Raw genomic sequence first — 22,298 nt, 5'->3', positions numbered from 1 at the left:
CAGATTGATTACCAAAAATTAGTCGATGTGCACATAAGCTGATCAGGACAAAGTATCAAAAAGATTGTGTCCAAAATTACGTTCTAAAATTGTTTTCATTAAATTTATGTCCGAAATTCATGGCATTATTCTATCCTAAGGGGTTTGGCCAAATAGGCAGGAGAAAACAACTGAAGAACTTACCCTTCAAGAAGTCGTAAATTCGAATTGTATGAGTGCTAAAAATTCCAAACCTTGCGGGAAGTTGTGAACTGGAGGTGTGTCTAGCTGTTAACTTTAGTGCTCCGACATTAGTCAAAATTTGCAAACTGATTCAGACACTTGAGTATTAAAAAAGAATCATGGCATTGCTCAGAAGTCTTAACCGATTTAGAACATCAGCAGTGGAATAAGCAAATGTGAATAATCAAAATATGTCACATCAGATTTTGATTATCCATTTAGAGCTTGCTAAAGTTAGCAATGCCAAATCCCACATTAGTTATTTTTTGCCCATAATCAAAATCAATGGGCCCTCCAAACTTTTTCCATTCATTTCACGCATATATTTTGAAAAAAGCGATTTTTGAAGGGAAAAAAAATAGTTTATGTTAAAAACAGTTAAAAAAAAGTTTTTCGAAACAAAAAACAGTTTTTTTAAAAACACACTTTGTTCACTTAAAAACTGTAAATACAATTTGGAGAAATTTTGAAAGAATTATATTTACACAAATAGTTTTAAAATTTTAAAAACTATAAATACAGTTTTTTAAAACAGATTTTATGTAAAAAAAATAGTATTCTATAAAAAAAGTTTTGAAATTTACGGTAAAAAAAAATCTGAAAGTTATAGTTTTTTAAAATTATTTTTTAAAAACATTGTAGAGAGAGAGGGAGAGAGAGAAAGAGAGAAGATTTTTGTGTAATGTTGATGTACTTGATTGAGAGATAAAATTTGGTTATTGACAAATATTGCTAGCTTTGATTATTGAAGAGCCAAAATTTGATGAGTTGTTAAGAGATTGCTAAATTTGGTTATTCTAATGTGAGCACTTTTTTAATCCAACATTGCTAATTTTAACAATTTTTTATTTTGCTTATTCCACTGTGGATGTTCTTATGGGCACACAAATGGTAACACAGTAATTCGGTAATAACCGTAATATTACGGTAACGATTTTTACATAAAATATGAGTAATAGTATACAATATTTCGTTACTTCCTAATGTAGCAGTTTTTGTGACCTATCACAGGAGTAATACCAGGTGATATTCCATGGGACCTGGAGATGCTGACTGTTGAGCAATGCATGTGTCACGTCACGTTTAATGTCCCACAAGCATTGATGTGATGTTACACAAGCATTAAAGAGTTGTTATAGTTGTGATGGAAAAAACAAAAAAGAAGAAGAAAAGAAAAAAGAAGACTTGTTACGCAAGGATATTTTAGTAGCTAAAAACTGTGTATGTTTTTTCTAACCGAAAGAAAGACAATAATATTAGTTGATAAAAGAAACTACTCGCTCTGTCCTTTTTTTAAGTATTTTGTATTCAAGTATTTTGGATTTTTCTTAAATAAGTGTACTTTTGTAAAGTTAGTGGATAAAAATTGGTATATTTTCTATTTTATTCTTATAAGTAGATTTTCTTTTAAAAAATTGATAAGTAAAAGTGTAATTATGATGTCTCCATAAATGATAAGTATGAAAAGTAATATTTTGAATGTACAATTTTGTTGACTCTAAAATTGCTTGAAAAGCAAATTGGGAAACTTAAAAATGGACCGATGGAGTACTAACAAATGACTAGATATGCTTTACATCAACCAAGTCACGATCCAGAACACATACATATAGGCCGGGAAAGATCTAGGAATATATTCTAATGAGGGCATCTAATAATCATAATGGCGCAAATTTTTTTTTTTTTAGTCAACCATAGTAAAATTGTACAAAATTAAAGCATGCATTACTAATCACAAAAGTTAATAATGCGTACTTTATGTTAAATTAAATAAAAATGAGCACAAAATCTCAAACAATTTTTTAAAGTAGGAGTGTGTTTTAAATAAACATCAACAAATTTTAAAATGATCGAGTTAGTTTTGTTAATAATTTTATTTTAAAATATTTCTCCTAGATGGTAAAAAATAAAGAGAATCAATAAGAATAGCTCTAAATAGACTAACAGTTCGTAAAGTATCAAGTATAAATATATCATATGATGAAATTTAGGTATAAAATCAACTCTATATATGCATTTTTGAAATATATATATATATATATATATATATATATATATATATATATATAAGTGTTTATGTTTATGTATTAGCACATTTTCATAATTATGCTAATTTATCCATAAATATATATTCTTAAAAAATATTTTAATTTTGAGTGGGGGCACGCCTTCGAGTGGGGCACGTACCCCTGCTTGTCCTGTGTGGATCCGTCGTTGCACGTCAATATGTGATAGAAAAGTTGACCGATTGAGGTGGTGTTCTGCTTTTAGAAAAAGTACTTTTTTTTCAAACGGAGGTAATTTCAAACTCAAATATAATAAACATGAAAAAAAAATAAATTTTTTCACCGTTTAAAAGATCTCAATGAGATCTATCAAACAAGATCCATATTGGTAGGAAAATTATTTACGTAAACATATGATTTTTGAGCTTGAAATTACCTTCTTTTTCTAAAAGTTCTTTTTTTTAAGAAACCGGAACACCACCTGATACTATCTTTAGGCTGCATCCCATTTGCGTTAGTTGTTTTATTGGGGCTTATGCTTCTTAGGTGCTGCGCTTTGCCCCTTGAAGTGTCTCTTTTGTTGGCATCTTGCGAATTTAATGTTGAGAGTCTAGTTGACCCCGTTTGTTTTGGAATTTTAGATTGGATTTGTAGGTAATGAGTGTAGAAAGAAATAGAGTAATGATTGAAAATAAAAGTAATGATTAGAGAGATATAAAGAGAAAGATGAGAGTAATAATTGAAGAAAAATAAGATAATAATTAGAATCCAAAATTCAAAACCCCCAAACACGGCATCGTGATGTTGTAGCGGTAATGGATTCATGTCAAGAAATCACGTTGCACTAAGGGGTGATTTGAATTGAAAAGTTCAATAGTAATTTTTTTTTGTGTTTTTATTCTTTTTTTTTTTGTATTTGTTAGTTTTACACCAAATTTTTGTAACTTATTGATTCGACTCGGTAAGAGAATTCAAAAAAATAGAAAATTTTGATTGAAACTCATAATTAATTTTTTTTAAAAAGATAGATAAGTAAAAAAAATTTATCTTATTGACTTATTTTTTATCTTTATTTAAAAAAATAGAAGTTTTGATCAAAAATTTTTACTTTTTTAATTTCTCTCGTCGAGATAAATCAATAAACTATAAAAATTTAAAGCAAAACAAACAAATGCCAAAAAAAATTAAATAAAAACAAAAAAAATACTCCGTAAATAACCCATCTAACATGTATCCAAACCCCTCTCTCTCTCTCCTTCCGCTGAAATCTCCCCCTGAAATACTACAGTACTCACTAAACATGCACACAATTAACACAAACCGCCTTCTCTCTCTCTCTCTCTCTCTCTCTCTCTAATGATGATTCCGAGGCAACAGCCTAGGGTAGGGTAGGGCGTAGGTGGGTAGTGCATGGCTGTGCACTCGAGTGCTTTTCAGTTTTCTCCCCGTCAACGTACAATTCCACGTGAACCCACGTCCACTCGCTCATTTTCCTCTCAAACGGCACTTAACGCTACTAACCAGAAAATTAGCTGACCGCATAGTTAAAATGCAAATAGAGTATAGTACTGCTGGAGCAGGAGTCGAGTTAAATTTAACAATAGAGCAGTGGCATTAAAGAAATTGCTCCCTTGGTTCTCAAATGAGAGCCTAATTCCACTTTTTGCTATTATTTTTATTTTATTTAAGATTTTCAATTATTTTTATGATTTTAATAATTTTTTCTAATTAAACTATTTAAAATCTATCAAACAAAATTTATATTTGATATTTCAAGCATTATAAATTAAATAATATAAATAATTTTTTAAAATTTTCGACAGTAATATGGACTTTCATTTAGGAGCGGATGGATTATCATACAAAATAGTGAAAATATTACTGTGTCACCCAATGATTATGGAAGTTAAAACATCTTCACTCCTTGCTCACACACTTGATCCATGTTCAAATTTGAGTTTTTTCTTTTTTAATATTTCACCTTCTATTTTAGATTGATCATACCAATTTGCGATTGCTTGACATTAAACTCTATCAAGGCTAGGCGATGGTAAGGCAAAACTGGAGGCCGCGTCTACAAACCATCAATCATTATTATTAATACCACCGCAATTCACCACTGTCGAGATTTGTGTTCTACAAGAAAATAAAAAAATGCATGAGACTAATATAATCGAGACGAAAAGGAGTGCTTCAAATTTGACGTATCCAATGACAATTGATCGAGAAAAAAAACTATTACCCAAAGCAATAACTTTGAAAGCACATGGCCTAAATAATGATCTTAGTTTTGATGAGTTATACTAAAATATTATTCTCCGTTCGTGTTTGTTAGTCCACTTCCATTATTCTCCGTTCGTGTTTGGTAGTCCACTTGTACGATTCCACTCACCTTAAAAATTTGTACATATTTTTCAATATAAATCTCTAAAAATATGCAATATAGATCTTATTTGATAAATATTAATTAGTTCTATTATATAAAATTTTTAAAATTATGAAATTTATTATAAGTTGAAAGATATAGATAATTTAAAATATGGCACAAATGTCCAAAATAAACCAAAAAACACTAACGGATGGAGTATTATGCATGTAAGAAATTGTGAATGGTGTGCTTAATTATTGTATACCTAGACTTTTTGTTTTAGAATTGACGTTATTGCAATATTGCCTCTCCAGTTTTGCTTCTTTTCCTTTGTCCGAGAATTGTTCAATCACATGTGGACACTTGTCCAAATATATTTCTAATGTTGAGAGAAATATCTCGTAATGTTGCAGTGGTAGGAGTAGGCGCGTTCGTTGCACTAAAGTGCACACACCGCCTGAAATAGGAGTACTACTAACCTGCACCCAAACTGCCTTTTCTCTCTCTCTTTTTCTCTCTCTCTCTCTCTCTTATATACTCAAACCTTTTTCCATTCCTACACTCTATCCCACACTCATTCATCAGTCCCATCTCGCTCTCTAATCTTACCTACGGGGATCTTTCTACCATGGGGAACAAGAGAGGCGGGTCCAAGAAGAACGCCGCAACCAGGTCGGAGACGACAGCTCAAACCAGCTCTCCTTCAAAGTACAAGACGAAACGGAAAAACTCATGGGATTGGAGGCTCATCATCAGGACATGGCCTCGCATCGTCATTGTCTTGGTCCTCTTGCTCCTCGGCTACTTCGGGTACCAGAAGTGGTCGGAAAAGGAATCCAAGGGAAAAGTAGGGGAATCTCCTCCTGTTCAGGTATCGTTCAACTTCACCGGACATGCCCTCTTTGTCTTTGGCGATTCAACTGTCGACGCCGGTAACTTCGGCTTCACAGCTCATCCCTATGGAATCGATTACAAGGGTATGACACCACGTTTCACGAATGGCCGCACAATCGCTGACTACCTTGGTAAACCCTTACTACACTTGCTATCCTTGAAGATTTGCCTTGTGTTTATTGTTTTATCTGTTTGAAAACGTTTCGTTAATGGACTAAGAATGATTTTCTAGAGTATTTTGATGGTTTTTTGTTTTTGTTGAAATTTTGGTTTTCGATTCGTTTGTTCTGGTAGGTCCTTGACGGTTTTTGGTATTCATATGTTCCAATAATGTGTCATAAATGCACTAACAATGAATTTCTAGAGAGTGTTTCCGTGGTTTTTGGTTTCGGTTTGTTGAGGACTTTTGAAAATGGATCTGAAAGTGTTGTTGTCTTGTGGTCGAAAATGTATCTTAAAAGGTCTGAGAATGATTTTCTAGATGGTTTTTGGTTTTTGTTGAATTTTGTTCTTTGGTTTTCGCTTGTTTTGAAAGTCCTTGATGATTTTTGGTATTCACGTGTTCGAAAAAAATGTTTCATAACTGGATTTAGAATGATTTTCTACATATTTACGTGGTTTTCGGTTTTGGTTTGTTGAAGTGTTTAGGACTTTTGAAGATCATGTTGAAAATGTTGTTCGAGAGTTTTTGAAAATGTTTCGTATAAGGACTAAGAACGAATTTCTACACCGTTTTGATGGGTTTTGGTTTTTGCTGGAACTTTGTTTTTGGTTTCGTTTGATTTTGCAAGCCCTTGACGATTTTTGGTACTATTCTTCATGTGTTCAAAACATGCTTCATAAATGGACTGAATGATTTCCTAAATCATTATTTCCTTGGTTTTTGGTTTCGGCTTGTTGAAGTGTGTTTCTCGATTGTTCGAAAATGTTTCTTAAAAGGTCTATGAATGATTTTCTAGGTTGTTTTGATGGTTTTTTGGTGATACTATTTTGTTTCCTCAAAGGATGTTTGAAGATCGGTTCGAGTATGTTGTTCTAGATATGATGTCGTTTGTTTAGACATGTTCTGGTTGCATTGCAGCTATTAAGATGGGTACTCAAATCCCCAAAGCTTACAATAGCTTGGGGCCAGATGAGCTCAAGGACGATACTGTGAATATAAACTTTGCTGCTGGGGGATGTGGTCTTTTGACCAACACCATGCCTATTCCGGTGATAATTTTGATTGGAGTATATTTTCCTGTTTTGTTTTTTGTTTCTTGTTTTGGCTAACTAGTGGTCTTGTGATTTACCAGTGTGCAACCATGTTTGATCAAGTCATTCAAATGGTAATGGCCAGGCCCGGAAATAGTGAGCGTCAAAGGGCTGTGTACTTTGTATCCGCCGGGGCCAATGACTTCGTCTTCAATTTCAACGGGGTATGAAAAGCGCTTATTTGCCCTAAGTTCATTTTATATTCATTAATTGAAGTAGTCATCAATGATTTATTTGTTGTTTGCTGCTGTAGAACCCCGAGGGATTTGCTAAGGAGCTAGTAAGCAAAATGGAGACCTACATGAAGGTAAAAGCACTGAGAATTCATGAGGTTTCTGTTATTACTATCTAAATTATCGACCCTGCTAAGTGCTAATAACCGCCTGAGTGGCATAAGTTAGTTTAGCAATAATAAATGATGTGCTTACATATGCATGCGCTCTATTGATTGTCTTCTCATTAGTGCTTATCAATTTTCAATGTAAATTTTTTTGGGAAATGGTGAGGCTTATATATATATTATATACTACGTGCTGTAGAAAATATAATCAAAGGTTGCTAAAATCTCCGTAACTTCATTTTGATATTGGTATGTTTATATTCACACAAGTGCAAAAATACCCTCATTCCCTTTCAAAACAATCCAGTAGGTGAGAGCATGAATTTTGATATCAATAGAAATACAAGTAATTTTGTTTTTTTATAGTTTTTTTCCAAATCAGATGGACACGTGAATATTGCAATTAAAATGGGCAATGAATCAACAGCGCAACACTATCTCCAGTGGTAATTTTATGGGAAAAAGTGAACATTTCTATTATATTGGAGAGAAAATCAAACAACATAATGATAGTTCCAAAATACTAAAAATCTAAATAAAATTGTAGGCGATAAGAGCGAAAGAGTCCTACCTTGCAAAATTTTTGTTTGCTTGCACAGTGAGTCAGTGAGTATATATATATGACTATTTCTCTCCTTTTTTTTTGGTTACCAGTAAATATTTCTCTCTTTCTTTGCGTCTTAATGAGATGAAGCTCACGAGTTATTGAAGGTCAACAGTCCATGGTCACTTTTGTAATCTAATTTTTTTTTACTGCTTTTGATGGAATACTTTCTATTTCAAAAACCTCATTATTAATTTCTATCGAATATGAGAGAGAAAAGTATGTGGTTACTGTCACTTCACTACTGCCCCATAGGCACCATTTAGCATTTGCCCTAAACTATATTGCCTTGTTTTTATTGTAGCTCTTGGTGTCTTGTGGAGGGGCTAGAACTTTTATGATCAACAATATAGGGCCAATCGGGTGTATTCCCGATAAAAGCATTAATTGGTCGAGGATATGCAATGAGACCCTCAATGAGGCTGTGAAAGCATACAATTTGAAATTGGTGGAAGTTTTGAAGAAGTTCCAGAATGATTTCAATGTGTCCATCTTCTTGGCCGATAGTGATAGAATGTTCACTGTCATGGTTGACCATCCTCTCCAGTTTGGTAAGTTTTTATTGGCTACTTTCCAGTTTTTCTTTGTATTCCAGAATCCTTGGTAGCAATTGTTGAACATAGATACTTTTGTGAAGGAGTATCTTATCTAGTTTTTTGCACCCAGGCTTCAAAAATATAACCTACCCTTGCTGTGGTGACTGGAACATCAACCAAAGAAAGTTTGATTGCGGAAGCCAAACCCAGTTTTGCTCAAATAGAGATGAGTACCTGTTCTTTGATGGGGCCCATCTTACCCAGAAGGCAAATGAAGCTTTTGTTGACAATTGCATTGCAGGTAGGGTGTGTTATCCGATTCACTCTCTTTGATTACCTCATGATACTATCTGTTAAAACTCTTGTTTCTGCTGGTTTCCTTTTTGGAGTAAAGTTGTTTCAGCTGGTTATTGGGGAATGTGTGTACCCCTAGTAGGCTACTATGACATCTTGTTGCAGTTTTGGAGGGATATCGTTTATGTCAAGACTGATTTCTATCATCATTTTGTTGCTCAATTTTTGCATTTAATTATAGATTTCCTTCCCGGTAAAGGAAATATATAGGTTTGTTTGTTTGGGATCTCAAAATTTCTGCATACAATTTTTAATAATTTTTTTTATAGGGTTGACAACATGCATATATTACCATGCAAGGAGCTTATTCTTCATCTTCTATAGCTAGTACGTAGCTACTACTAGCCTAGCTATAATTGTAAATAAGACTGGGAACCCAATATAAAAATCTTCTTATATTGCATTTTTTTAATACTCCTCCGTCCCATTTTCTGTCATTTTTTTGATATTTATGTAAAATTTCAATTGCTTTTTATATCTTCCAATAAGAATCTTCAAAAATATGCAATATAAATCTTGTTTAATAGTTTTCGATTAGATTTATAATATAAAATTTTTAAAATTATAAAAAATATTATAAATTAAAATATTTAAATATTTAAAGAATGACACAAATTGTGAAAATAGACAACTAAAATGGAACTGAGGGAGTAGTACACATGCATGTTTCCCTAGGAGGAGGACGGGTCCCCCTGTAAAAAAGATTTGGACAAAATTTTGGGAATTTCCAGTATATGCAATAGTTGGTTGGTTCTTCTAGTTGTTCCCCGAGGTGCCTCCTGAGTTTTGTGTGCTTGTGCAAGGACTCGTTCTTTCTTGTTTGAGGATTGTTTCGGCAAATGTAGTATCTCTTCGTCCCATTTTTTGTCTCTTGTTTTATCTCAACTTGATAAAAAATTAATTATTATTATTTTTAATTGATAGTACTATTTATATGCAATATAAATCTTGTTTGATAATCTCAATGAGCTCTTTCAAACGATATTTTCAAAATCACCTTAAAAAATTATAGATTGTTACATGTAATCAATTAAAAAATGACACAGACTCTCAAAAGGGATTAAAAATGTAGACGGAGGGAGTACAATATGAGATTCCAATTTACCCAACAATTTAATTTCTAGACTCAAACGAAAAATCTCACCAGCTCCAAAATTGGGAATAACTCTTTCATTGTAATGTTGACCTACACAAGGATGTGTGTGTGGTGTTTAAGAGTGTTAGCATGCAAATAAGGACTTACCCTATAATGATAATGTCAAAACTCTAGTGCACAAAAAGTTTGTACCATATGCAATGTACAAGACTTTTATGCCTTGGAGTTTAATTTTGACACCAACAAAAACGATTTTAGCATTATCACTACCCACTAATCGTAATTAATTAATGCACACTAAATGTTATGTTTTTTTTTTTGATCCTCACTAAAGGTAACGTTCCACTAACAACTTTTAGGACTCTTTTTGGTTTTGTTGGCCGAGTTCGTTTTTCGTTTCCTCAAGCTAAATCTTGTGGTTAAATCTTGCTTGAATTAGACAAATGGGCCAGAATAGACTAGATGGAGTTAATTAATTAAAGGGAAAATGATAGTTTAGGATATATTTTGATAATTAATACCCGTCAAAGACATGCTGAGAATATTTGTTAATGCTAAAAATGTCTATGGCGGATATTGATTATCAAACACGTCCTTGGCCGTCATTTTCCTTAAGAGCCCGTTCCAGAACACATTCTTAAAAAATAAGTACTTATTTCATATTTTCAAACTCAAAAATAATGTAAACGAAAAATAAATTTTTAATTTTTTTTTGCACCGTATTAAAGATCTCTTAAACAGGATCTCATTTAGATCTCTTAAACAAGATCCATATTGCATATTTTTATATTTTAATAAGCCCATTATTTTTTAGCTTGAAATTGTCTTCTTAAAAAATAAGTACTTATTCGGCTTTCTGGAACGGGGCCTAATTAAACACCCACCAACTACATAGATGAGGGCCGGCCCAAACACTTGATCATTGTCCCACATCATTATGTCCTGTCGCAGGGGCCTTGTTCGTTTGGGCTAATTTTGATTTTTTGACACTTTTTTCAAACCAAAAAAAAAGGTCACGACTGCTTCATTTTTTTCGAAAGTAAATTACATGAACTCAAGGGATTTTGGTCATCTTACCCAGTCATTGGGAGGTTAATCTATTGAGTTACCATTGAGTCTCCGTTTCTACCGACAAAAATCATAAAAACCTTAACGCATTTTACTATATCGTTTCCACTAACAAAAAAATACTAAAAACTTAATGCATTTTACCGACTGGTTTGCACTAATTATAAAATTTTGTTTACCAACTCAACAACTTTTTAACTCATATACCCAACAAAAATTCTTTTCACTACGGGAACTTAACATTTCTTAACTTATTGACTACCGGAAATATCTAACAATTTTTCAACCACAAATAAAAATGTACAAATTTTTCACTACGAAAACACCCCCTGAGTCGATCTTACTTTCACAACATATTTGTCAAGTTGCAACTCCTTCTCACATACCCAACAAAAACTTTTTCCACTACCGCAACTTAACATGCATTTCTTAACTTATTGACTACAGCAAACACCTAACAACTTTTTTCAATCACAAATAAAAATCTACAAATTTTTCACTACCGAAAACACCCCGAGTCGATCTTACTTTCACAACATATTTATCAAGTTGCAACTCCTTCATTTGTGACCATTGGAAGTCATTCAATATAGTCCAAAGACTCCAAACATGCCCTTTCTTAACAAGCAAAAGAGAGAGAAAAGAAACTTACAAGCGCAAGACAATGATTCTTGGTGAGTGGAGGATTTTGGAGAGCTGATTAAAATCAGAGTAGCAATGTGGGTCAAAGTGAAGTTCGATATTAAGGTGCACTCAGTGAAAGATTTTAAGGGTTATCTTGATGGAATGAGGAAGGTGAAAGTGTAATGTTTTATGAGGAGTGATGCGGTCCAATTATCTGTTGGATGGCCTTTTGTTTATTTTTTCAGTTTTTGTCTCCTTTTCTTGTTAAGCGTCTGTGCTTAGTGAGTTCCCCACTCGATGTACCCCTTTCGAGTCAATAAATTTTCGTTTTGCCGACAAAAAAAAGAAGATAATGTAAGAAATGTCATACACGACTTTCATTCTGCTTTACACAGAGCATTTTGCTTCAAAATTTGCAAGTTAGTAGCTAGTAGCTAGATATCGAAGCACAAGATAATGTAAACTGTTTATAAGAAAGAAAGAAAAAAAAGAAGAAGATAATTTAAACTATAGCATCTGATATACTTCCATTCTGCTTCACACATAGCATTTTGCTTCCAAATTCGATATAAAAGAACTATACTACTATTTTCATAGGACTCGCCGGACGTTAGAAAAAGTGCTCTATCAGGCCATTATGTCATAGATTTTAAGGATTCTTGTATATAAGGAACATGAATATAGGGATCCTAGAGTGGGACCCGGGGACCCCATAGCATAGGGGTGCACTACAAGAGAGTAGTGCAGTATTCCAGTCGTTCAAATATGTTTTTAAATGGTTAATTCTTGTTAAAGGATTTTTCTAGAAGAGAAACTATTGTTCCTGAAAAGAGACGTCTTTTTAAAATCTGAACAACATATTGTTGAGATAGATAGCTAAGATATTGCACTACACCCCTGTAATCCACCCCAGCATAACAGGGTTCCCGAATCTCCAGAGTGGGTCTTACACACCGATCTATGCATAGTTGGTCGATACTCACAGCATTTTGCAAAACTTTTAAATTATGACCAGAATGTATCATGTACCTCTTGAATAAAGGAACTTAGCATTTTCACTAGGCTATATAGCTTATTTTTTTATATAAGTGCTAGATTAAATATATATTACACATATGATTATACCTATCTGGGACCCTAATTTTGATCCAAAATTCGTGGGCTTAAGTCTGCCGCTTTGCTCGTCTCGGCTCAGAGCCAGCCCTGCAAGTGGCCGATCCAACCGTTCATCTTGGCACAAATAACTCAGATTGAATCGGAGCTCATTCAAATCTAAGCCGTCAATTGCTTAATAAAGATCCGAGTTGTCAATTACCGAGATGAACAACTCCTAACAAACAAAGACTATTGTGGCGATCGACATCTTTAGTTGGTTTATTGCATAAGAGAGTGCTAGACATTATTTGGCGGAGCAAAAACTCAAATTGAAAAAAATGGAACATGTGGCATAATTTTCGAAAAAGCTAGGGATGCTGACTAAGGAGAAATCGACGGTGCATTGACCGTCACTTTGGAGCCCATTAAGCCCACTCCAAATTCTGCATGGATGATTCGAATCGTTCAATTATTATTTTATTTTTTAAAAACAATTGGACCATGGAAAATCAGTTCAATTCGATATGTACAGGTACTCGATCCAATCTTCTAATTTTTCATTCAAATTACAGGTAAATTATTGAACAACGATGATCATTCGTGTAGGATCCATAGTGGATCCGCATGACAGTCGGTACACCATCGGTTTATCTATGGTCGGTGTCCTAAGAAGCTCAGCGAGTAGAGAAAGGGAGTAACATGCATGTGATCCGAAGCCCCATTTTCCGGGGCAATAATTTAATTTATTCCCCCTGTTTCTCTCTCTACATTTAATGCCTTGGATGGATCCTTTAGTTGGTTTATTAAATTATGTTGTTTTACATGTTTAGGTTTTTACTCTAGCTATTGAAAACACTTCTGCATATGTTTCCAGTATTCACTTTTTGATCGATCGATGTACCTTAATCTCGAATCAAAGTCCGAAGTCCTCTTGCAAATGAGGAGGAGGAGGAGTCTAATCAGCAATATTTTGATCCTAGTCTCTAGTTTCTATTTTTGTTTCAATTTGCTACCCAATTTCTTCTGTCATGAAAAACAATTGGTAACCCCCGGCCGGCCGTCTCCCTCTAAATTATTATGATCAGTACTGTTTTAGGAATACATCAATTGCTTATACATACTACATCTTTTTTTTCGGTACATTCTGAGAGTTGTTGTTAGTTTGGTTACACAACTTACTTTTGGTTATCTTCGTATTTAGATTGACAAATAATAATTCAACTTGTTTTTTTGTAGGCCCAATATCAACGTGTTGCTGCAAGATCAAGTTTCTCAAACCCGTTGAACATTGTGGTATCTCTCTCCCTCGCCTATTCCATATCCATCTATCTACATGCTATTAGGCACATGTAGTCTATTTCCCAAGCGCTCCTCTCTTTCCTTCTTTTTTTTTTGGAAAAATTGAAAAAAAGAAAGAAAAAAAATACATGAAAACCTCATCACCCTCGTCACTTCTTCCATCTCACTCTCTTTTTTTTTCTCCAATCTTTCACTTCCCCAAACACATGCGCGCATTTATCGTCATTTCACTCTATTTTCTTTATCCACCCTTGCACTTCCACAAGTCACTCGTTTATTAAATCAAATAAATATTTCTAATATAATTTGATGATTTCGGTTTATTATTATTTATTAGAGGCTTCACAATTAATCACTTTTTACGATTTAATATTAATTTGTTTGTTCATACGCTGTCCTTTTCATGTCTATGCTCTCATCATTTCGCATCCCAGCCCTATCTTTTATTACGTACATCTCTCACATTGCACGGGTTTATACTTGTACATAGTATACTAAGTGTTTTGTAAGACCCACATAGAGGAATTAGAACAAGTGCAGCAGATTAAGTATATGCTAGTTTATAGCTAAAATAGAGAGTAGAAATTAGAAAACCCAACTGCGGCAAATTAGCGACTCACTTCAGAAAACTAAATTTGCTACAGTACTTCGGTATATCTAGCTAACAATTGTAGCTGAGGTATTTGATTAAACAACTATTGTTTTCTCTCCTCTATCCATCGTCATTCATCTTCTTTTCTTTTTTATGCGCGCACAATTTTTTGCTTTGTTATTTGATTTCTGTGAGGTATTTGATTAAACAACTATTGTTTTCTCTCCTCTATCCATCATCATTCATCTTATTTTCTTCTTTACGCACTATGTTTTGCTTTGCTATTTGATTTCTGTGAGGGTAGTTTGCAAGATCCGTAGTGACGTCGTTGTATATCAAACGTGAAGTTCAATTTTTAACAGCTTTTACCCACTTAGGAGTTTTTCGCATATATCACTCATTCATTGCGTGTTGATTGGTTTAGTATCAAAGTAGGAATTTCATTTTTTCCCATTTCAATGGTCAACTGAACGGGAAATAAAACAATAGGTACACAAGCCTATTTGGGTGCATAATATGCGCCCTTGATTCATAACATTTTTTTTTAAAATGAAATTTCACACCATTTCGAATGAAAATTCATAACTTTTCTTAAAGAGCCGCAATTAAAATCTAAAATGTGTTTTTTTTTGCTCAGCAAACGAAAAGATTTTATTACTCGAAAGGGTACATCGAGGGAAAAAACACAAAAAGGACAAAGAAAGCAAGACCATCCAATAGAGAGTTGGACAGTAACAACGCCTCAAAAGGATCTACAACTTGAGCTTTCGCATTCCACCCAAAAACAACCTAAAGTCCTCCACCGAATAGAACTTGATGTCAAACCTGGACTTTATTCACATGACAACTCTGGTTTAAGAGGTGTATACTGTATACAACCAATATGAGTGAGTACTGTAGAATCTCCAATTAACCTCGACCACTGCTTTTACTTAATTAGTATATACATCTCCAATTCACGTATAATAAGTGTCATAGCTGACTAGACATACGCACAGGGTAATTCATCGTCATTCAACAAATACGCATTTTTTACGGCTCACAATTCGTACCCGACGTATGGAAAGACGTATGGGTTATTTAAAGGAATATGGTGTATTGTCAATCAAAGACCAAGCAGGAGCAGGACAGTCACAGAACAGCTAAATGTAGGACCAGCAGTATACTGCAGCCAGCTACTTTTTTTTTTTTTTTTCTCGGCAAAAGAAATTTTTTATTAAATTCGAAATGGGTACATCGAGTAAAAGGGAAGGGAGAACCAGAAAGTTCACCACAACCCAAAACAGGGAAGGAAAATAAAAGGAAAGTTACACCCAAAAAAGACACCTAAATAACGAGTCTTCTAACACCGTTAAGGTTTACTTTGATATCTTCCACCGTATACACCTTTATATCAAACTTGGCTTTGATCCACATGGCTGCTCTTGATTTGATTAACTCTTCCAAATGATTGCAATCCACAATTTTATTGTTGAAAATAGCGTCATTCCTTGCAATCCAAATAGACCATAGGGTTGCATAGAAACAACACTCCCAAAGATGTTTCTCCAAATTTTTAAAATGAGAAGAGAACCACCAGAAAGATAAATCCGCCAAATTTGAAGGAGCCACCCAAACTATGTTCCACCAATCGGCTATTCTTGACCAAATGACCGTCGAAAAGGGACAAGATAGTAGAACATGCACTGGAGTTTCCAATTCCAACAAACAAAATGGGCAAAACAGAGCTGTTTCATTTACTCCTACCATTATGTTCCTACTACTCAAAATTGATCTAGTTGCAATCTTGCTTTGACATGCCATCCACGAGAAAATCTCCACTTTTGGAGGGCTAAGACTTCTCCACAAAGAACCAAGTCCGGAATTCTGGGTAAAAGTTTCAGCTTCCCAAAGATCATAGACAGACTTAACAGAAAATAAGTTATTAGAATTCCCAGTCCAGAGCATCACATCCAATCTTGACGGCACCAAAGACACATTTTGTAATCTGCCAATTAAATCATTCATTTGTTCACGTTCCCAATCATGCAATCTCCTTTGAAAAAACAAACTCCAATCTCCATTACCTATCGAGTTGAGCACATTACATACCAGTTCATCTCTTTGCGACGATTTCAAATACAATCTTGGAAACTCCTCTCGCAGTGTTTGATCCCCCATCCATTTGTGATTCCAAAAAGAAGTGTTATTTCCAGAATATACTTGAATTCTAAACCCATCTTGAATTACGTTCCCCATTGCACTCTCTGTATTCCCAATTGAACATATGTCTCTCCAGATTATAGATGCCCTCCCATACGATGGTAATTGAGGAAGCCAATCTTGATGTGAGAGACCATACTTCCTGTACACTACTCTAGCCCATAGAGAATCCTTTTCTCTACTAATTCTCCACCACCATTTTGCTAACAAAGCATGATTCTGCTCAACCATCCTTTTCACTCCTAAACCTCCATATTTTTTACTCTTTGTTATAGTTTCCCAACTAACCAAATGGATCTTCTTCTTATCAATGGAATCACCCCAAAAAAATTGTCTTTGAAGTTTTTCAATCTTCCTTGCAACCGAAATTGGCATCTTAAAGAGGGACATGAAGTAAACAGGTAAACTGCTTGTATTTGAATTGATAAGTGTCAATTTACCTCCAGACGACATAAATCTCCTTTTCCATACTGCCAACTTCTTCTCCAGCCTATCTATCACAGGTCGCCAAGTTTGAACTCTTCTAGGATTAGCTCCAAGTGGGAGTCCGAGATAGTTTATAGGAAGTGAACCAATACGACACCCCATCACCAAAGCTAGACTAATGACATCCTGATCTTGGCATTTAACCCCGCACATCACACTCTTTGAGAAGTTAATTTTCAGGCCTGACATGAGTTGAAATAGCCTAAGAATTCTTTTTAGAGCAACCATTTCCTCCAACTTATTCTGACAGAAAATGAGAGTGTCATCTGCAAATTGTAGGTGAGAAACAATCTCCCCATTTCTTCCAACTCTGGTTCCATTTATCAATCCCACTGCTAGTGCCCTTTCCAACAAAATATTTAAAGCTTCCACAACCAAATTGAAGAGGAAAGGGGATATAGGATCCCCTTGTCTAAGGCCTTTAAACGTTTTAAATTCTTTTGAAGCAGAACCATTTACAAGAACTGACATGGACACAGTTGAAATACACTCCTTTACCCATTGACACCATTTATTCCCACACCCGACCTTTGTTAGCATATCAATCAAGAAGCCCCAATTTACACAATCATAAGCCCTCTCAAAATCAAGTTTTAGGACTATACCACCCTGAGCACTGTTCTTCCAAAAATCAATAACTTCATTTGCTATCAGTACTCCATCGAGGATTTGTTTACCACCAATGAAAGCCGCCTGAGTTTCTCCAATTACTTTAGGAAGAATATTTCTTAATCTATTGGACAAGACTTTAGACAAGAGTTTATACACCCAACCAATCATACAAATCGGCCTGAAATCCTTAAAATATGTTGGCCCATCAATCTTTGGAATTAAAGCCACAAAGGTTGAATTAATACTTGATGTGAGTTTGGCATTTGAATAAAATTCTGAAAAGAACTTAAAGACCATATCCTTCAGAAAACTCCACCATTTCTTAACAAAAGAGAAGTTAAAACCATCCGGGCCTGGGGCTTTGAAATTGTTGCAATCCTTCACCGCTTCAAAGATCTCCTTTTCATCAAAGGTTTTTCCAATCCTTGCGCTTCATCACCAGATAGAACTCTAGGGAAGATTCCCCCTAAGAATCCTCTATCTACTCTGTCTTCCAGAAAATTGTTGCTAAAAAATTCCACTGCTGCATCTTTAATCTCAATCGGATCCTCCAATATTCTTCCGTTGAATTTAATAGATCCCATCAAATTCCTCCTGAATCTAGTGTTAGCAAAAATTTGGAAAAACTTAGTATTTTTATCACCAAGCTTCAACCAATTCACTCTGGATTTTTGTTTCCAAAGAGACTCCACCATTTTCTCCAATTTCCAAAATTCAGATTTGGCCTTACTTTTGCGTTCTTTTTCATCTCAGTGAAGCTGCCTATCTTCTGCCACAAGATCCAATTTGTAAATTGTCTCTTGACATGATTCAAGACCTGTGAAAACATTTCCAAAATCCTCCTTATTCCATTGCTTCAAACGATTTTTGACAGCCCTCAGTTTTTGGACAATAACAAAACCTGCCCATCCATACACTTGACAACTCTCCCATGCTTCTTTAGCTACTTTCAAACAATTTGGGTTAGTTAACCAAATATCCATAAATCGAAATGGTTTCGGTCCCCAGTCTCTACAATCATCTGCAATCATGATGGGATTATGATCCGAGATGGGTCTAGGTAGACCCCATTGCACCAATTTGAATCTGTCAATAAAAGATTGAGATAGAAGGAATCTATCAAGCCGACTGTGGATTGCAAGGTCTTGAAAATTGGTCCAAGTGAATTTTCTACCCTGCATGGGAATATCCATCAGCTCCATATTGTTAATAAAATCTTTGAATTCCCTCATACCTCGGTTGACATTAGTGCATCCCACTCTTTCATCTATTTCTATGATTTCATTCAAATCCCCCCCTACGCACCACGGTAACTGAGAGCTTGCTTTGATCTGGAGCAGCTCATCCCATAATTCTTTTCTCTGAACTTCCCCATTCGGAGCATAGATGTTAACTAGAACACATTGGAAATCACCATATAGCATACCTTCCAAGATAATGTAAGATTTATGAACTGTGATATTTGATGCCTTAAACACCTCAAAATCCCATAAGATCAGAATTCCCCCCGAAGCTCCAATAGAATTAGAAACTGCAAACTCCACGTTTGTGTTACCCCATATCTTCTGAACCATCCTTAGATCCACATTCTCCAATTTGGTTTCCTGAATAAATAGCAAATCAGGCTTCCTTTTCTTTATAATCTTAGAAACAAACTTTTTTTTTAACACACTCCCCATTCCACGAATATTCCAGGATATTATCTTCATTCAAAATATTTGGATACCCTTTAATCACCACAAGATGGATAAAATCAATTATCCCTTCCCCTCTCTCTCTCAGACATGAGAGAGTACTCCTTTGCCTCCAATTCAATCATTCTTTTGAGAACAAAATCATCATTCTTTTTGAAGTTGAACCCCAAAATTTCTCCAACTTCTATAGTACCTCTAATCTCTTCGCCCAGTACTGAGTTGCTGATGATAGTTTCTTCTGATGATAACGAAGAGGAAGAATCTGTGACATCAACACTATTCTCTGAGTTTTGATCTAATTCCTCTTGGACTTTGAAGAGATTGTTGATATGTCTTCTCCTTCTTTTTCTGCATGCACCCGGAGTTAGTTTCACTGACAAATTGATGCCTTGAAAGTGAGATGCCCTCTGAAAACCATGAGTTTGGGTGGTATTTAAGTCACTCAAATGTACAGTGGAACTCTGTTCTCCACCAACGCCTATAGAGAGGCCCACATTATTTGATCCACCTTCATTATATTGCACCTCCTCTTGGGCTGAGATAGGATCCAACACGTTATGCACATGACCCACAATTTCTGGGTCAGCTTGATGGGCTAAAGTTTTAATAGCTTCATTAATACCAGGCCCATCAACATGGTCTGTATCCAAGCCCACAGAATCTACTACTCTAGACACATCTTTGTCTACCATTACAGGGCTCTTTGTTTTCTCTTCCATTGTCTTTCCATCCTCACCATTCCTCTCATTCCCCGTGTCAGAGTTTGCCACGTAATTGTCCAACTCATCATCACCATCATCATCATCGTCTTCTTCTTCTTGGGGTTGAGATAAATCTGAGTTTGCCATGGGGATTTGCTTCTCCACTTCTGATAATTGATCACATGAATCCTCCATTACCTTAATTCTGTAACTTTTACCTTCAATGTCAATATTGATCCATTTGTCGATCTCCTTGAACTCAGAAGTGGCCACCAAAACTTTGGCCACAGCAAACGATGTAAGTCTGAGTGTTGCTTCATCCGTGGATATGAATGTACCCCAAAGTTCACCAATTGCTTTGAATGAGTTGTTACTCCAGCCATGAAGCGGAATTCCATAACAACACAGCCACACGAATCTTTCGATACAAGCAGCCTGGCCTTCCCACGGTTTAACCTCAGAAAACCATCTTTGCAAGCAGTTTAATTGAATTAATTTTTCCAACTCCTCTTTGTTGTTGCAAGTTAAAATTACCGATCTCCCACCCATTGCTCAGATCATAATGTTATTGACTCCCATCCTCGCCATTTGAGACCTCAATTCATCGATAGAAATTAACATATGAAGTTTTGCCACAGCGCTTCGGTAAAGCCATCCATTGCCAACCGGTTCTAGACTCAATTTTCGCTCCGATTGATTATTCCTTTCCTCCATTCTCAGCTCTTCTTTCTCACCATGATCTCCTTTGACAGACTGGGCATAGGTTTTCAACATCATTACATTACCACTTGAAGAAGCTCCCATTCTTTCTGCCCCATTTCCTTTCATCACAGTATTAGATTTCTTCACTGGTCCAAAGTTTTCATTTCTGTTTTCTACCATCACCTTTTTGTTTGCGATATTTCCAGAAGCATTCTTCTTGGGATTGTGCTTCAAAATCTCCTTTCTTTTCTGGTCAAAAGAAGCGGTCTTGACGAAAAGCTTCCTGTCTTCAATCCATACACCATTAGTTTTGGATATAGCCATCTCAGCTGAGACCGCGCAATCATATCGAACGAAAGCAAAGGCTTTCCCCGTAACTTTACTCCTTTTACCAGGGATGACAACATCCTTGACCACTCCAAATTTGTTGAAAAAATGGCTCACCCATCTTTGGCTCACATCTTCGGGCAAGTTATCCACAAAGAGTGTAATCGTCGGATTGTTTGAATCCACTATCTGCCTCCTATGCTTGCTTATAACTGGGATCCAACCTCCATCACGATTTCTGTCCCCTGTTCCAACCCTTCCGAACTCCTTTTCTGCATTAGCTCTATCTCTTCCCATTTCTCTGTGATGAGGAGCCATTAATCGGCCACCACTACCACTAGATCCACTTTTGAAAGAAAGACTGTGGCGTTGGCAAGAAAACCACAAGAAAGAGACCACTAGTACTCCCCTTACACCTCGCCGGAGATTAGTCCGATGAGGTAGGACGCGAAGTACCCCCCTTACACCTCACCAGAGATTAGTCTGGCAAGGTAGGACGCGGTGGGTCTCACCCGAAAGCCAAGCCGATCAGTCACCCCCGTGATCTTTTAAAACTAACGAATCACAAATCAGATGTTTAAAACTGCTAATCGGTCAATAATAGGTACCAATCTTCAAGCTCTAACCGGAGCAAATACCACTCAGTCAAAAAGCCCTCTTTTCGGATCAAAAGCTATAACAGTAGAAACCCTAAACAAGGAGACACGGAATTCTAACACAATCCGTCATACCTTTCCACAAGCTTTCTTGAACTTCATCTCTAGTATGTTTGTGAGAGAGCCGATCTTACCGTTGTCGGTTCCAGCACCATTGGGATTGATTGTTAACGTAATTAAATTCAAAGTTCTATCAATTTTCATCTCTTCTTACTAATACTCCTCTGAAGCTCGTTCAAGCATTGACATTTCCTTTTTTCCCCTAGCTACTTTTTTTTTTGGAATATTATCGCCACTAACTTTGAATTGTCTGCTTGCGACTTGCGAGCAGAGCGGCATTAGAGCTTTTATATTGAAAAATATATGATAGCCCCCGGGGAGATGATGGGATTTGGGTTGGCCAATCCGTTCACGATAGGGGCAAAGTTGGTTTGACACTTATGTGAGTACCTTTAATTTGCTTTATTAATCATGTCCCCCGGCCGTGTTTTATTTCATAGCAATGTGCTTTGTTCTTTTTTTTTGTCAAATAGAAATTTTATAAAGCAACTAGCGAAACTGAGTTA

General features: G+C 35.5%; 2 protein-coding genes across 2 annotated transcripts; one reads left to right on the top strand and one right to left on the bottom strand.

Moving 5' to 3' along the window:
* The first annotated feature begins 5,224 nt into the window (after nt 1–5,224).
* LOC131333019 (GDSL esterase/lipase At2g03980-like) lies at nt 5,225–8,587 on the top strand. The gene is made up of 6 exons (XM_058367319.1): nt 5,225–5,621; nt 6,572–6,702; nt 6,786–6,908; nt 6,998–7,051; nt 7,993–8,239; nt 8,355–8,587. The coding sequence occupies exons 1-6, from the start codon at nt 5,225–5,227 to the stop codon at nt 8,555–8,557; spliced, it is 1,155 nt and encodes a 384-aa protein (XP_058223302.1). The 3' UTR covers nt 8,558–8,587.
* Nucleotides 8,588–18,401: 9,814 nt separating this feature from the next.
* LOC131333018 (uncharacterized) lies at nt 18,402–19,331 on the bottom strand. The gene has a single exon (XM_058367318.1). It carries the CDS (start codon nt 19,329–19,331, stop codon nt 18,402–18,404), a length of 930 nt encoding a protein of 309 aa, XP_058223301.1.
* Nucleotides 19,332–22,298: the final 2,967 nt, after the last annotated feature.

This window comes from Rhododendron vialii, chromosome 7a (assembly GCF_030253575.1).
Source record: "Rhododendron vialii isolate Sample 1 chromosome 7a, ASM3025357v1".
In the NCBI taxonomy this organism is placed as follows: Eukaryota; Viridiplantae; Streptophyta; class Magnoliopsida; order Ericales; family Ericaceae; genus Rhododendron; species Rhododendron vialii.
This window is presented reverse-complemented; position numbering and strand designations above follow the sequence as displayed.